At 39.9% G+C, this 16,528-nt stretch overlaps 1 protein-coding gene across 3 annotated transcripts; it reads left to right on the forward strand.

Annotated features, from left to right (window-relative positions):
- The first annotated feature begins 2,914 nt into the window (after positions 1-2,914).
- Positions 2,915-15,595, forward strand: LOC114880981. 3 transcript variants are annotated; one of them, XM_046285144.1, is made up of 10 exons: positions 2,915-3,041; positions 10,758-11,007; positions 11,297-11,560; positions 11,624-11,793; positions 11,902-11,973; positions 12,128-12,414; positions 12,757-12,918; positions 13,003-13,113; positions 14,711-14,895; positions 15,315-15,595. In XM_046285144.1, exons 2-10 carry the CDS (start codon positions 10,759-10,761, stop codon positions 15,387-15,389), a joined length of 1,575 nt encoding a protein of 524 aa, XP_046141100.1. In that variant the 5' UTR covers positions 2,915-3,041; position 10,758; the 3' UTR covers positions 15,390-15,595. The 3 variants fall into 3 exon arrangements, 2 of the variants coding, with proteins under 2 accessions (XP_046141100.1, XP_046141099.1); XM_046285143.1 differs by lacking the exon at positions 2,915-3,041 and adding an exon at positions 3,847-3,937; XR_006829293.1 differs by lacking the exons at positions 2,915-3,041; positions 15,315-15,595 and adding an exon at positions 3,847-3,937 and having other exon boundaries at positions 13,003-13,173; positions 14,711-14,787.
- Positions 15,596-16,528: the final 933 nt, after the last annotated feature.

Here is a 16,528-nt window from a genome sequence, read left to right on the forward strand (position 1 = left end):
TAATTCACTGAAGTCAAAGTTTGGATTAGGTTTGTATAACAGTTTTACTGATATAGAAAATATACATGTTTAATATCATTAAATAATTTGACAAATGGATCTTTTCCATTTTTTTTTGTTCGTGAACGCCACAGAAATTCACACATGTGGTCAATGAGTATATCTTCCCTAAAGCCTCGTACTGACCTAAGCATTCGTGCACCGAAAACGTTCGTTCGGGCAAAAATGCTCAAGTGAGTACGGCCCGTTAATATGTTCGCGAAGGCCCTGGGCTCGAACGAACGCTTTCCGACGGCTGTCGGTCCATCAAAGGATATTCGTGCGAACAATTTTACTGTGCCGGTTACAAATTTCCAAGTATCGTTAGTCGACCACTGTCGAATTTACCCTTCGGAAAAACTCAGTTTATGATATGGCCTGATGAACCGTCATAAACTGGTTTTCGAAATCCGGAACAATTTTTGATAATAATTGTTTTGATACTTTAAACAGATACTAAAGACTCGTATTTAAATCTCCCGTTGCTAAAAAACGTACAAAATTTTTTAAATGTCCACTAGCTTCTACCTGTAAATCTCTAATTAGATTTTCACCACTAGAGGTTGCTCTATTTTTATATATTTGACTAATCCACCATCGTTTATCTTCATTTTTTCTTCTTCTTCGCACTGGCGATCGTGATACCTGTTCCTGTCGACATTCTGACTTCGACTGGCTTACGGTAGAAGGAACCCAAATAGAAAGGTTTACGGTACCCTAGGTAAAAAGGTTTGCGCGAACAGCCTGAGACACGTTCGTTCGCCGAGTGCATTAGTTTGGGCAAAATGCACAAGTCAGTACGAGCGGTGGTTATATGTATAGGAAAAAGTTGATCAAAATTTACACGATACAGTATTGCCTCGTAATAAGCAAGTGGTCTCGACTTCGAAATAAGCAAGTCGCTATCCCCTCTTCTTTGTTTGAAGTCGCCCGCAAAGTGAGAGGTACGAGAAATGAGTGAGAGGTCCATGAAAGCGCGAAGCCGATGTTTAGGGTAATAAATTTCACGCTTGACTGAGCAGTGACATCGTTTAGTAGAAGAAGGATGGAATATATGTATATAATGCTTTCTATCCTTGTTCAAAAAATAACATCGCTGCTCGGCCGATCACTTTATGATTTGCCGCTACCTCGCGTTCTCTATCGTCCCGTTTCGAGAACAAAGTCAAGCCGAATAGCTACCTCCCTCGAAATAAGCAACGGTTCGGTCCCGAGCCACTTGCTTATTTCGAGGCAATATGTATTTATATAAATTTCAATCAAACATTTTTTTTTCTTATCTAGTTACCATAAGCCTATTGTATCCTTTTTAGAATAAAAATGTATATAATTGTTGCTCGTAGTGCTGATAGATGTGAGAACCAGATTAATGTTAATAATCTTAATTTACAAATTATGAAATTTTAATTTTTGATACTACAATTAATTTGAAAATTCAAAAAAAGCCACTGTTATTTCATAGTTTTAACTTTTCACTTCTGTCGACAGTCCCCATGACTGTTTTCCTTTTTTTTTTACAGGTGGAGGCGTTTCGGAGATTTGAAGGACAACTTTGTTCTTTTAAATAGAATACTATATTTTTTATACAAAAATGTTGTAGAGTATCGAATTCTGAGTGAAAAAGTATGGACCTTTATTAGCCCTAAACCTAATAGGTAACGAGTAATTTCACTTTATTACTTGTAAATTTTCTTCACTTAATATCAAGTAATATTAAGAAATATCATTAATGCCAATGGATATCACTTTGAACACTTATGTTTGTTGCGATAAGCCACACTGTCACGTAAACATCGTTGTCCTGCGGAAATCTGTGATAAGATTAAATCTCCAACTTCGTCGCACCTCAAGTATCATCTACCACAGGCCCAAGTCCGATGACGGACATACGGCGCGGGGTATCGATAGCCTAAAGAATCCTAAGAAATCCTTGAAACGCAGGTCAAAGCCCCAAATGCATTGACCCTGCCACGTGTCAACCCTTGCACACGTGCTGACGCTAACATACATGTTTCCACTTTAAATACCTAAACGCTCATTTCTATCAGTTTGTTAGTCCTGCAGTTATAATTTATTGAAAAAATGCAAGTACATACTACATATATTTCAAACAGCTGTAAAATCAACAATTTGAAAAATTGTTTAAAATCCTTCGAGATACGTTTATACAGTATTGATCCGTAATAAGCAACAGTTTTCTGGCTCGAAATAAGCAAATCTCTATCCCCACCTTTTCGTTTAATGTCGCCCGCAAAGTTAAAGGTCCGAGAAATGAGCGAGAGGTCCGTGAAAGCGAGTAGCCGATGTTGAGGGTAATAAATTGTCACGCTCGACTGACAATGAGCAGTGACATTGGTTAGTAGAAGAAGGATGGAATATATATAATGCTTTCTCAGTCTAGCATATTTGCCTTCAAATAAGCGAAATAGTGCGAGAATGAGAGGGCATGCTATATTCTATCCTTGTTCAAAAAATAACAACCTTGCTCGGCCGATCACTTTATGATTTGCCGCTACCTCGGATCTCTCACTCGTTTCTCATGTTCTCTATTGTCCCGTTTCGAGAACAAAGTCGAGTCGAATAGCCTACCTGATCCGTAATAAGCAACAGGCCAGACCTGAGCGTGTTGCTTATTACGAGGCAATCCTGTACCTATATCTCAATTTGAGCATAATCCGACATGGTGCTCCGAAACGTCCGATTTTGCGTGGAATGCGCCACAATGAATAGTTGCCGGAAAATAGGTACCAAAGCGGCTGCGCATACGGACAGAAACAAAGATATGTTATCTAAGCATGATAAAGATGGGAAATCCCAATAGTAAGTCATAGTAGGGGTAAAAGTTTATCCCACGTGCCACTACATGACGTGTTTCTGTAAAGCTGACGCATCAACAGTTTTAATCGAACCTGTGAAAGAAGTGTCGTATTTTTCTTTAAGATCGTTATATTTTGTTTTAAGTCAGTGTTTCTGTTAAGGATTGTACTGGAATAGTTACTAGTGTAAGTTAATATGCTGCTAGAGTCTTTATTTTACAAATTACAGTAAGATGGACTAATGTTCACAATATTCTAAAGCCTCGTACTGACTTGTGCATTTTGCCCAAACGAATGCTCTCGGCGAACGAACGTGAAATTTCTCCGGCTGTTCGCGCAAACCTTTCTACCTGGGGTACCGTAAACCTTTGTATCTGGGTTCTATTTAGAAAGGTTCTTTCTACCGTGAACCAGTCGAAGTCAGAATGTCGACAGCAACAGATGTCACGATCGCCAGTGCAGCGTATATTATTATGAACACAATAATTAAAAGAAAAAGAAGAAGAAAAAATCAAGATAAAGGATGGTGGATTAGTCAGATGTATAAAAATAGAGCAACCTCTAGTGGTGAAAAACTAGTTAGAGATTTACAGATAGAAGCTAGTGGACATTTTAAAAATTTTGTGCGGATGTCGTCAGAAGATTTTGAATTTTTAATAAATGCTATCGGCCCCAAAATACAAAAAAATGACACCAGATTTAGAAAAGCTGTGACGGTGAAAGAACACTTAGCGATAACGCTATGTTTTTTAGCAACGAAAGATTTATATACGAATCTTCAGAAAGTATCAAAACAATTGATATCAAAAATTGTTCCGGATTTCGAAAATCAGTTTATGACGGCTCATCAGGCCATATCATAAACTGAGTTTTTCCGAAGGGTAAATTCGACAGCGGTCGACTAACGGTACTTGGAAATTTGTAACCGGCACAGTAAAATTGTTCGCACGAATATCCTTTGATGGACCAACAGCCGTCGAAAAGCGTGCGTTCGTGCTCTGGGCCTTCGCGAACACATTAACGGGCCGTACTCACTTCAGCATTTTTGCCCGAACGAACGTTTTCGGTGCACGAATGCACAGGTCAGTACAATGCTTTACATTCGTCCATCCTGACAAGCAGTCTGTCTTCAGACTTGTGATCTAAACATAAATATTTTCAGTTAATATCAATCGTAACTTATTAACACAATTCTTGTAGATCAAATTAAATAGACTTATCCGTGTTCGTGAGTTCGTCCTCGACTTTCGAGGTCGAGATCTTCGTCTTTCCATTTATAGGTCCCTGAATCATACAATTATTTCTTTTTCGCGTTCAGTTGTCATTGAACGGTTTGTTTATTGCCAGGGATTTTACTGCTCCTTTTTTTTGGCTTTGTTTTTATGCTTTTGCTCCTAGCAAAGATGTCCGGTTTACTGAATGTGGTTTCGTTGTACCTGTCCAGTTCTGTCTTTGATACCTGCTGTACGGTAGCACCGTTGTGCTTCCTACGCACGTCCTTAGGTCGACCGTTCGTGGTTGTAACGTGGTGGTGCCGTCGCACCCCCCACGCTCGTATTTGTAGGGTGGCAGTGCTGTTGCACCTCCCGTACATACTTTTGAACATCGCCCAAGCAACACGCTGTTGCATGTTCTTGGGTCGACCGTTCGGTACCGTTGTACCCTTCTAAAGCTTTTGTTCAGCCCACCTAGACCAAACATCGTTGATGGATTCATCATCCATCAAAGGGTTAGACTAGTAACTATCCTCTTGAATAACGATCCACGGTTTCATGTGATCGGCAGCGGCCACTGTCCGTGTTCGTCTAACTCCCTCTCGCAAGTCCTCAACATCGTATCAATCGTTTGGAAGAACTTTACGTACTCGGAAAGGACCTTTAAACTTTGGGAATAATTTTCGACTGGTTCCCGTCGCAGGCTCACTGGTAATCTGTATCAATACAAAGTCGCCCTGGTTATACTTCCTGGCTTCTCGTCTCGCATTATCGTACCGTTCCTTCTGTTTCTGTTGTTCTGTCGTGATGTGATCTGATATTCTACCCCGTAACTCCGTCAGATCCATTCGTTCTATCTCGTTCTGTATTTCGTTTAATATGCGTGCTTCGGCCGCGCATTTTACATTACACCCTATTAACGCCTGCATCGGTGTCGTATCAAAGCTTTTGTTATGCATCGTATTTAGGGCAATCTGTAGTTTCTTTACCTCCACGTCCCATTTTCTTGGGTCTTTACCTGCGGTTGTTGTCGCCAATGCGTTTACAATAGTCTTATTATACCTCTCGCACTGACCGTTGGCTCTAGGTGTTGCTACCGCGTTCAGCACTTGCTTTATTCCGTATGCAGCGCAAAACTCCTTAAAGGTCTGCGATGTGAATGCCGTCCCTCTATCGCTTATTATGCGCGTTGGTGAACCGAATAAATGAACCAGATCCATCAAAACCTTAATCGTGTGACGTGTTTTTTGGGTTTTCACTGGTTCTATAACTGTAAATTTCGTAAATCCGTCTACCAGGACTAATAAATATCGGTTATGCTTGATGCTTGTTTCGAACGGTCCCACATGGTCAACGTGGACTGTATGAAAGGGAATTGGGACCTTCTCGAAAATGTTCAGTTTGTATTGCTTTTTTCCGGATGTATTCTTATAATATGCACAATTTAAACATGCTGTCACGTATTTTGTTACGAACCGGCGCATACCTGCGAACCAGTAGTTTTTTCTGATCCTTTCTATCGTCTTTTCGGCACTTAAATGTCCCGTATCATCGTGACACAATCTGCAAATTTGCATGCGAGCATTTCGTGGCACCACCCACGCTGTCGTCCGATCCGTCAATCGTTATGGATCCTTCCACTTTTTAGCACGTACTACTTAAAATACTGCTTCGTCTCGTCGATCTTTTGCTTGCTTTCAAGCACTCGTCGTATCCGTTGTAACTGCTCGTCTTGTAACTAGGCTGAAAATAACCAATCTGCTTCCGTCAAGTCGATTTGACTGATTTCCAATATTGGCGCGGGATTCCGACTTAGTGCATCTACGTGCGCCATTCTTGGTCCAGCTCGGTACTCCATACCGAAGGAAAATCTTGTACCTCCAACCACCATCTACCTATACGTGGTAACAAGTCTTTTTTTGAAAAAGTCGTCCGTAGAGCATTGCAGTCGGTTACAACTTTAAATTTTAACCCTAACATGTATACTCTAAAATAACGTAACGCCAATACTACCGCCATAGTCTCTAACTCGTAAGAATGATAATACCTCTGGTCCATCGTAGTCTGCTTGCTGTAATAGGCTACTACAACCATTTCTTTATTCGCTTTCCTCTGCATCAACATCGCTCCCACTCCTATCAAACTTGCATTTCGATATGCAGTTCGGTTTCTTTTGCTAGGTTGGATATTGCTAATATTAGTCGTGTCGTGAGTCTCGTTTTGACCGTGTTAAACGCGTTTCTTTGTTGCTCTGACCATTGCCATGTTGCATTCTTTCGGGTTAGTCGCGTCAGCGGTTCGACTATGGTAGCGAAGTTTCTTACAAATTTTCTAAAATAACTTGCCAATCCTAAAAATTGGCGAACCTGTTTTATTGTCTGCGGCGCTTCCAAATGTACCACCGCTTCAATTTTCCGTGGTCCCGGTCGCACATCGTTCTCGCTAATTTCTCTTCCTAAATACTCTATGGTGGTTTGGAAAAATGAACATTTGCTCAACCTCAGCGTTAAATTGTGTTTTCGTAACACGGTCAGTACCTGTCGCAAACGGTCAAAACCCTCTTTCACTGTCCTAGATGGGATAATAATGTCATCTATGTAAGGGATCGCTATGCCGTCCTGTAATGGCTCTAGGATTTTATTGATCATCCTTTGAAATACAGCCGGCGCGTTAGCCAAACCGAAGGGCATTCTTACGAATTCATAATGACCTTCCGGAGTAACGAAAGCTGTTTTGGCAATTGACTCCTCGGCGACGGGTATTTGGTAATAACCGCTGGCTAGATCTAACCCGGTGAAATAACGGTTACCCCCTAGCTTATCTATTCGATCCTCGATCAACGGTAAAGGGTACTTATCTTTTACCGTAATCGCGTTTAACTTGCGGTAATCGATGCACATTCAGTAATCGTTGGTTTTTTTTTACCAACAGTATCGGGCTGGCATACGGAGAACTCGACTCGTGAATGATCCTATTGTCTAGCATTTCTCGAATCATTTCCCTCACGATTTTCTTCTCGGCTTCCGCTAAACGATATGGTCGATAGACTACTGGATCGGAAGTCATACATTTAATTACCATCGACGCTGCGTTCGTTTTTCCGAGTTCCCGCATCGATGACGAAATGCAATCCCGAAACTCTTCCAACAACTCTTCACATTTCCGTCTTTGACTTTCATCAAGATTCCCGTAATTTATATTTTTCTCCGCTAGAACTTCACAGAGGTTGACGCTTTGGATCTCCTTCCCGTCGTTACATTCATTGGATGTTTGTTTTACTATCAACTCTTGCCCGCGTTTCAGCATTATTATACACTCCTGGTCTAAGAAATCACGACCAATAATAATATCGTATGCTAACTGTTCGTCTGTCACAACTAGCGCGTTGACCGTGGTTGAAGCTTCCATTACTTTCAACGTTATGCAAGTATTCCTATCGGTTGTACATATTTAACCCGCAAACCCTTTCAAAATCGTCTCCGAAGTTGTGATTATCGGCAAGTCAGATTTGCTCGATACTGATGCTCGTACTAATGTACACGCGCTTCCCGTGTCGATCAAACCTTTAACTTTATGGCCCGCACCGTGCGCTCGTACATGTTCGTTGTACGCTTAGTTACGACTCCCACCTCGTTTATCTCTCTCGTACCGGGGCACTTTTCCTTTGTGTGTCTCAGTCGCTTACATTTCGAACATTCCATTCGAGGTTTTTTACATTCCTTCGCGAAATGACCATCGATACCGCAGTTAAAGCATTTAATAGCCGGTCGCCTCTTGTTGTTTCCCGCCTCTTCGGTTACCACCATGTTAGAGCGCGACTTGTGCGTTTCCGACGCGCGATGATGCGATTTACTTGGCTGAGAACTCGTGCTAGCGCGCCGCGGCTCATTTATGTTCGATATATGTATTCCCCAACGTAGACATATAGGAATACATAACTCACTCGTATGCGTTTGTCTAGCAGCCCGGACCGTTCTCGCGATATTATCGTCCTTGATCCCATCGATTACCATATCAATTTGATACTCCTCTCGAATGACAATATCAAGCTTCCGTATTTTATTTAAGTTTTGGAAACAATAGTCTCCTAATGATTGTCCCGGGCTAGCTTTGTACAATGCAGTTTCTTTAAATAACTTTGAAAAAGGAACGGACTTACGAAATTGCTGGATCATTCCTGCTTTTGTTTCCGTCCATGTTGTGGTGACTTGTAAACCTGTGTCATACCATTGTCTGGCGTGTCCACATAATCGAGACGCGATCAATCTCAATATTGATCGATCATCCCAATCAAATTGTTCTGCCAATCCATCCACACGTTCCACCCATTTCTCGACCACCAAATCGTCCTTCGATGAATCAAAAAGAGGAATCATTTGTTCATCTCCCTGACGAACATTTGTTCCCCGAGATTGAAGCTGGGATGCTACTTGTTGCAGCTGCGATTGGTGGTCCATCTGAGCTACCAACGACTCTAGTTCGCGTATTTGTTGGTCCTTGCGAGTGCGTTCCGTGCTCCCGTCGGACTCAGATCTGGATGACGAACATCTCCTTCTCCTTTTCGATCTTTCACGATCGTGATCACCGCGAGATCGACGACGACCCATTGCCACACACTGACAAGCACTTTCGCACTCACACGACACAGAATTTTCCTGTCACTTGTATTGCCTTTCACGAGCGATAAGACACGTTGTCAGATCCCACTTCTGATATGTAAGTTAATATGCTGCTAGAGTCTCTATTTTACAAATTACAGTAAGATGGACTAATGTTCACAATATTCTAACGTGATTGCTACAGCGAAAAACTATCGACTGGCCCGTTCGTCGTAACGAGAAAGAATGCCCTCTTCATCGGAAACGCAAAAGCCTCTTTTCCACGTCAAAGTTAAACCCTCCATAGTCCTTTGTTCGCTATTTGTATTTTCTGTTTAGGATACGTTGACGTAGCATATCCTTTCCAGATGTCCTCAAGCGCAGGAACGAACAAACAAGGCGGGCCGTGGTACCCAGAAAATGTTTTTAGTCTTACACTAGAATAGATAAGTGTAGGTGTTACTGCGAATTTTTAAAATACATTAACTTTACATTCTTCGCAGGCATAATAATGCCTGCCTAGATGGATAAAAATCTTTCCACCTTTTTCTTAAACAAACTTGAACGATTACAATTCCATAAAAAGAACGGGTGAACTGTAGATGAGCTACTCCCTCTCCGATTTTGATGATTTTTTTATATGTTGTAAAATTCGTCATTATAATGTTGGAAAATTCGAAAGCCAACTGACCATTGACCCCATACGGAACGCACGTGGCTGCAAGACAGTCACCAGGACAACGGGCGACGGGGCCCGACACTATGGCGATAGGGCGTCATAAACTCATCAAGAGTCCTCGAGTTTTCCGCAGAGACAAAAGGACTCTCCAGGCCCTAAATGGGCATTCTTTACGGGTCTTTTGTCGGAACAACTCGCTCGTTGCTCTCGTGGAGAATAAATCGAAACGTTCAATCGTCTACTCGGATTCATTTATTTCCATCTTTCCTTTATTCTAACAATAAGCAACTTTCTTCGGTAATTATTGAGATTAGGTTACACCTCACCGATTTTGATGAAATTTAAATATGTTGTAAAACTCAACATTTTGAACAACTTTTTCCTATACATATAACCACCGCTCGGCCTTAGTTTTCGAGATATTTTCGAAAAACTGCTGCTACTACTACAATGAATTCTACGTATACCTATGCATGTACGGCGGCACATGCGTCAGCAACGGACCGCCGCTTATCTACTGTTTTCACAAATACATTGCGGTGGCCGAAAGCCATAGATACAACGGGTAAATGTTTTAAAACAAATGATGGTTTCGAAACCATACATAGTCGGTAGAACAAATTTTTCGGAACGAATAGCAGGCATTGGATTCTTAATGCGTGGGCGGGGCCTCACATATGCCTCATAAAATATAACCTAACCTAAGCTTACCTAATTATTCTATTGTTGGAGGATGCATAACTGTGTAAATATGTAAATAGGATAATTAAGTTAGGTTAGGTTATAATTTATGGGGAATACTTCACGTAGTCAGGGAACTAAGCGCGTGTGGTCTGCTTTGTGTCGCTAATTTATATTCCCCAAAAGGGGTCACGCCCGTGGCTTGCGAAAACCTGCCAGCACAGGGTTTTCGTCATCGCGTTCCGCGAGTTCCTTGACTTCGCGTCGCGGGCGTTGTCGGGCGCGAAAACGCTGATGCTCTGCGGATTCCTGAACGAGGCCTTTTTGGAGTGGCGAAAGGCGAAAATACGGTCGATGACCGGGGATGTAACAAAAATTAGCGAAAATTGCATTTTATTTTTTGTCTAAGGACGTGGCTAGTCATGATTATTAGTCATTATTCGTCATGATTAATAAAGTGAAATCGTAATGTAAATTCAACTAAAGTCTTTTACAAATATTTGGTAACCTAAAGTCGAGGGAGTGGTACATCTATCAAGAAAAGTTGTTCAGAATACATATTGATCTTGGCAACATATTTAATGATCAAGGTCATTAGGTCTAGATCCACTTTTATAAACATTTACTAAAATATTTATCTAATTAATCCTGACTAGAGCAAAATATTAACAAATGACATTTTTTTGTTATTTTCGATATTGCATAAGATAAGTGACTGATTTCCTAACAGAATGGAAGAAACACGTCAGCAGGCACTATTCAGAGAACCATCGGAAATATCATTGGGAGCTCCAAACGGTGTACCTTTTGATGACGATACTAAAGAAATGCTGAGGAAATGCATCGACGTGTCGATACCGGCACCAACGAGCCTGCCACAAATCATCAAACAAAGCGAAGTTTTTCCTCTCAAATTTCCAATTGACACGATGAGATGTTCCGCTTTGAGAAATAGAGGAGTTAACACGGATATCCTTGAGGTTAGTGTCATCGAAACTAACTTACCTGTGTTCTTTATTATCTCATTTACACTAGATTTAAGCTTAAGTTACATCGGTAGATTAAGTGATAGAGTATATTAACACTAATGGAAAATTACAGCTGCATAATAGAATTTTCTAATTTCCAGATGTTTGTATTTTGAAATTTTAGAACTTAAAAAAGGCGAGGGGGTTAATTCACTCTAGTCCCTACATAGTTGAATCAATGTATAATATAGTAAATAATAATAAAAATGTAAAGGTCCATTTCTTAATTTACAATTTATAGATGAACGCGAATTCCGTTTATCCCTTAATACATAAAGCGATGTTACCATTACTTGCTCGATGGTTAAAACACAAACGAAAGTATGGAAGTATTATAGAGAGAGCGATGTATCAGGATATGGGATTAGTAGAGTTTATTCAGAGGCTATTAGATAAACGAGCCGTGTATTTCTTCGGAGCGAAGGATCGATGGAAATTGATCGATGGTAAGACAGGCGTAGGGAGGTGGGAGAACGTTGGTACGGACCATGAAAAAGACCCTTTGGTTAGTATTTCTTAAAACTGTATAAAGTAGAATATATCGTAATCTTAATAATATTGAAAACAGGTGCTATCGAAATGTTTGTCATACGATGAAATTAAACTATCCGCAATGATGACGATGTCTTCTCACACTGAATTCATAAATAACGGCTCTCGAAAGAATAAAGGCGTCTTGACCACCGATCCTGATTCTATAGAGCCGAGAGGAGTGATTATAGGTGTCGTGGGATCAAGGTTTTCTATGTTCATTTAACACTTAGATATTATAAAAGCAATACAAAACACGTTTTTATTTTCACGACGAGAAAACTTTTATTTTATCGTTATCGATATTGTTTGCAGACTTGTAAAACCAGGCGTAATGGAATGCCAAGACATACTTATTACTCCTTCACAAAACACTGTGGATAATGGGTAAATTACTTTCATCATCTTCATAACAAATTCTTTAATTTAGTTCCAAATTTCTTTCTTTTTATCTTTGTAATAAGGTCTCGTACATGTAATATTATGAAATTTTATTTTAATTTGAAAGTATTAAAAATATTTTATTGTGTGTATACAATAGGTATGGACCCTCAGCAACGATAAATTCGGAAAAGGTGCATGATTTGAGGGTTACATGGGCAAATTTTTACGGTGAAAAGTATCATCCACTCTATGAGGAAACTGTAAAGCGGGTTACATCGAAAGACAATAAAAGATACCTTTCTTTGGCCAATCAGAGTATTTTTGACATCGAGAATTACATGAAAAGGACTCTAGTAACAGTGGAGATTATACTTTTCGAAACAAATAATCGAGCTGAAAAACAAAACATGAAAGCATTTTTGCACGTTGTAGGCTTTGGTCTTGGTTAGTAAGTGCATTTATTTATTCATATTTTAAGTAACAAACGGTAAATACATGTACTAAATTGAAAAATTAAGTTGCTACATATGAAATTGATAAATAATCTTAACACAAAATGATTAATTTTTAATTAACACCAACAATAAATCTATTAATTTTATATACTAGTAAAACATATTGGTAATACTGTAAATTGATTGGATGGACTTATGCAATCATTTTCCATACTTTTATGTCATGTAAACATGATCGATTTTCTACGTTTCAAAGTCAACCATTTCGCACGCAACGATCTAATAGTTCATCTCGTGTCGTGTGTTAAAAAATTCATAAATAAATTTTCAGGTGTGTGGAAAATACTCCCAGATCAAGAAAAATACTTTCTAAAGACGTTCGAAATCGCCATAAAAAAGATGAACAAAAAACTCAGATATGTATCCGATATAATGTTCTCGTATTTCCATGAAACGAAATGTGGTGATGCAGGAAACGGCGACTACCTCGGAAGTATGATAGCAAATATGTACCGTTGTATTTCCGGCCCATCAACGTAAACGCATACCACAAACAATCTAACATCGATCTTTCCAGATATAAGGATTCACTTTGCTAAGAGAGAACCTCACAGCAAATTGTCAGAAGCAACGGATGCTAAGAAGCTTCTCGTAGTAACATATGCTTGGGATGGAAATACGCTACCAGGTTGACAATTAATATCTTCATTAATTACCATTTCGATTGATACACAGGGCCGCCCCTAGGGTAATTACATATTTAGATTACGGACAGCACCTCCGATTTCGATGATTTTTAAATATGTTGTAGAAATCAACATTTTGAACAACTTTTTCCTATACACATAACCGCCGCTCGGCCTTAGTTTTTGAGATATTTTCGAAAAACTGTCGAAACTATGGCATTAAATTCTGCCTATTCGTATGCGATCGTGACAACGTACGCGTTAGGGGTATACTTCCGAAAGGTCCCATCACCCCAGGACAACCAAACTTCGGATTTATAGTAATTGAGGGACGAGAAATCGAATGAGACCATTTTCAGAACTGGCAAATAAACGGTCCTCGAGATATACAGGGTATTCTAAAAGTGCGGAAACCCCCTATTACCTCGATAAGAACGCATTTTCACGGAAAATGACTAACCTAACCTAGATTAGGGTTAGGGTTAGTCAGTTTGCGTGGAAATGCGTTCTTATCAAGATAATAGGGGGCTTCCGCACTTTTAGAATACCCTGTATATCTCGAGAACGGTTTATTTGCCAGTTCTGAAAATGGTCTCATTCGATTTCTCGTCCCTCAATTACTGTAAATCCGAAGTTTGGTTGTCCTGGGGTGATGGGGCCTTTCGGAAGTTTCCCCCACCAAAAAATAATATAACAATTATTACTTCAAACTCTCGAAGTTTTTATTTATAAGAGCGAGCGAAACCGCGACGACGATGCTGGTTTTCAATAATCTCGACTATTGATGTAGGCCCCATAGGGGCCTCTCTATAGAATTCTCTATAGGCATGTCACCCATATGTATGTATGTTCATACTCTGATCGTGAGTTTCGTCGAACTTACCGCGGCATATGACTCTAATGCTCGCCGAGGCGATTCGAACGCGAGATCTCCCGAGACGAGAGTCCCGAGATCCGAGATCCGAGAGCACCGTGTACACTCTCGCGAGGGCTACCCGTGTACACCTAGTGTCGGCTTCGCTTCCTTTGACTCGTCCTGAAAGCTCGCGTCTAGGCCGAGCGCTCCGAGCACGAGGCGAGAGGGCACGAGGCGAGAGGGCACGAGGCGAGGCGAGACCATCAAGTACATTCTCGTGTTCGCCTGGTCTCGGGTCGCCTCGGCGAGCGTGTACTGCCGGCATAACACATATTCACGTCGGCGCGGAGGGCCGTTCGGCGAAAGGCACGCGGCGGAGGGACTACAGCCAATCGACTGCCGGCGTAAATATGTGTCGAGTCACACGCCGCGACAGATTCGGTGAAACTTTATACATATGTAAGTACTGTGCACCGATGACAAGATGTCCTATGAGAAGGCCGCAAATCTGCCCTCCTCAAGGGACATCTTGTCATCGGTGCACTATACTTGGATGGTACATAAACTTCCATTATAAAAAATTCTTTTGTGTAGTTAATTAGAAATACTCGCATTAGATACTTAAAATGATTAACAATAGAAATAATAAAATATTGTAAAATTTGTATGGCAATCAATGCGTTAACGCTATGTCTATTGGAAATGCACTAATTCTAAAATTCTCATTATTATTCTTCTCATAGGAAATGAATTCTGGAAAGGATATTTAGCATCGAGCGGTGATCCTGCGGCAGCTTGCAGTACTCAGATCACAGAATTGCACACTGTCAGAATAAATCCCCGAGCTTGTGGCGCCAGTTTGCATGTCGCGTCGACTAAGCATGGTATCTTGCACATATCTGATTATGCGAAGTTGCATCTTGATGAGGTGAGAGATTTTCACGTACTACTCAGATATCCATAAATGTCCATAGGTTAGTGTAGGAGGAGTAGGCAATTCCGCCATTTGCCTTTGGTCCTGGAGGAACCTAGAAGGATCCTAAAGAAATCGCAACCTAGAATCTAGGATCTTCAACTTGTACTTAAAAAAAGTATGCCCACCTTCATAACGTGGAATGAACACAATTTAAAAGTCTTATAATTCTAAAATTTCAAATTTATGCAATTAAAAAATTTCAGAATATTAAAAGTTAATTTCTACGCTACTCAATTCACTCCACAAAAAGAAGTTCTAATTATACCAATGGGCAAGTGGTAGAACGTTTTTCTCTTCCACACTTCCTCTTAATTAATAAAGCCCAAATTGCGCATAATATTCAACAATAACCACGTGCCATTTGATTCCAGACGGAGACGAAGGCCTGTTCGACAGACAGTCCACGAAAGAGACATAAAGGAGAAGAGGCACACGGAAGTACTTAGTGCACACCAATAAACTAGATTCTTCTAGATGGAGCGCGTTACTATGTAAGATGCTGATTATGGTATTTGTGAAACACGCCCAAGATGTAATCGCATCAACTATTTAAAGATTACGCCTTCTTATGACAAATACTTCTACCATATACATGTATATTTTCGTACATTGAAATTTTATTCATTATTGTAATAAACTTTGTTTTAATTTATTTTATTATTTATTTTATTGTGTGCTGTTGAATAAAAAATAAATCAATGAAACATAAAGTTTATGACTACAGTAACAATCTAATGAGGTTACGAGTATAAATATGTATGTACATACATTGATATGTATTATTTGTACATTTAGAAATATTCTCCTTCAACGCCATACTTTGAGACTGGAAGAAAATAATCACTCACACTGAAAATGATAGCATTCTTTAACGCATATTAATAGACATTTCTTTTAGATGTTTACTATAGATCGAATTTTAATCCCTTCGGTTACCGTTCAAAAAAGTTTAGGTACATTAAAAGAGGTAGAAACACATTTAAAATGACACGGTATAGAATTGAATTTAGCTAAACGCCGACTTTTGCAAAAAGAAATCGAATATCTGGGATGTTTAATAGTGGGCTAAGGTATCCCTGTATGTAAGAGGTATTTACAGGCGATATTAGAATATCTTTAGCCAACTTGTCTTACAGAATTACGAAGTTTCCTGGGGTTAGCCAATCATTTTCGGAAATTCGTAAAATATTATTTAATTAAGACGTAACCTCTACAATCTAAAAGCAGTAATGATAAAGAATGTAGAGTTAATCTTCAGAGAAATGTGTTCACCCTATTGATGATCGAATTAAATAATCCGTCGTTATTAACTGGTTGGACAAATTTTCGGAGATGATTCTGGAGATCAAAATAAGATGAAAATCAAAAATGACGAAATAGTGTTCACGGCTTTGTTTTTCAGTTATTAACATTAAAAGATTCGAGAGAAAATCGCCTGACGTCAGCAATCTGTACAGCATCGACGATTGAACGTCGTGTCAGTAGGGGCGTGTACAGTCATCGCCAATAGTCATTGAATACTATGTAGAAGCGCACCGCGTGCTATTGTATTCCTTTTTGCTACAGTATGATATAAAGTGCTGAT

The sequence above is a fragment of the Osmia bicornis genome, chromosome 3, assembly GCF_907164935.1.
Source record: "Osmia bicornis bicornis chromosome 3, iOsmBic2.1, whole genome shotgun sequence".
Lineage (NCBI taxonomy): Eukaryota > Metazoa > Arthropoda > Insecta > Hymenoptera > Megachilidae > Osmia > Osmia bicornis.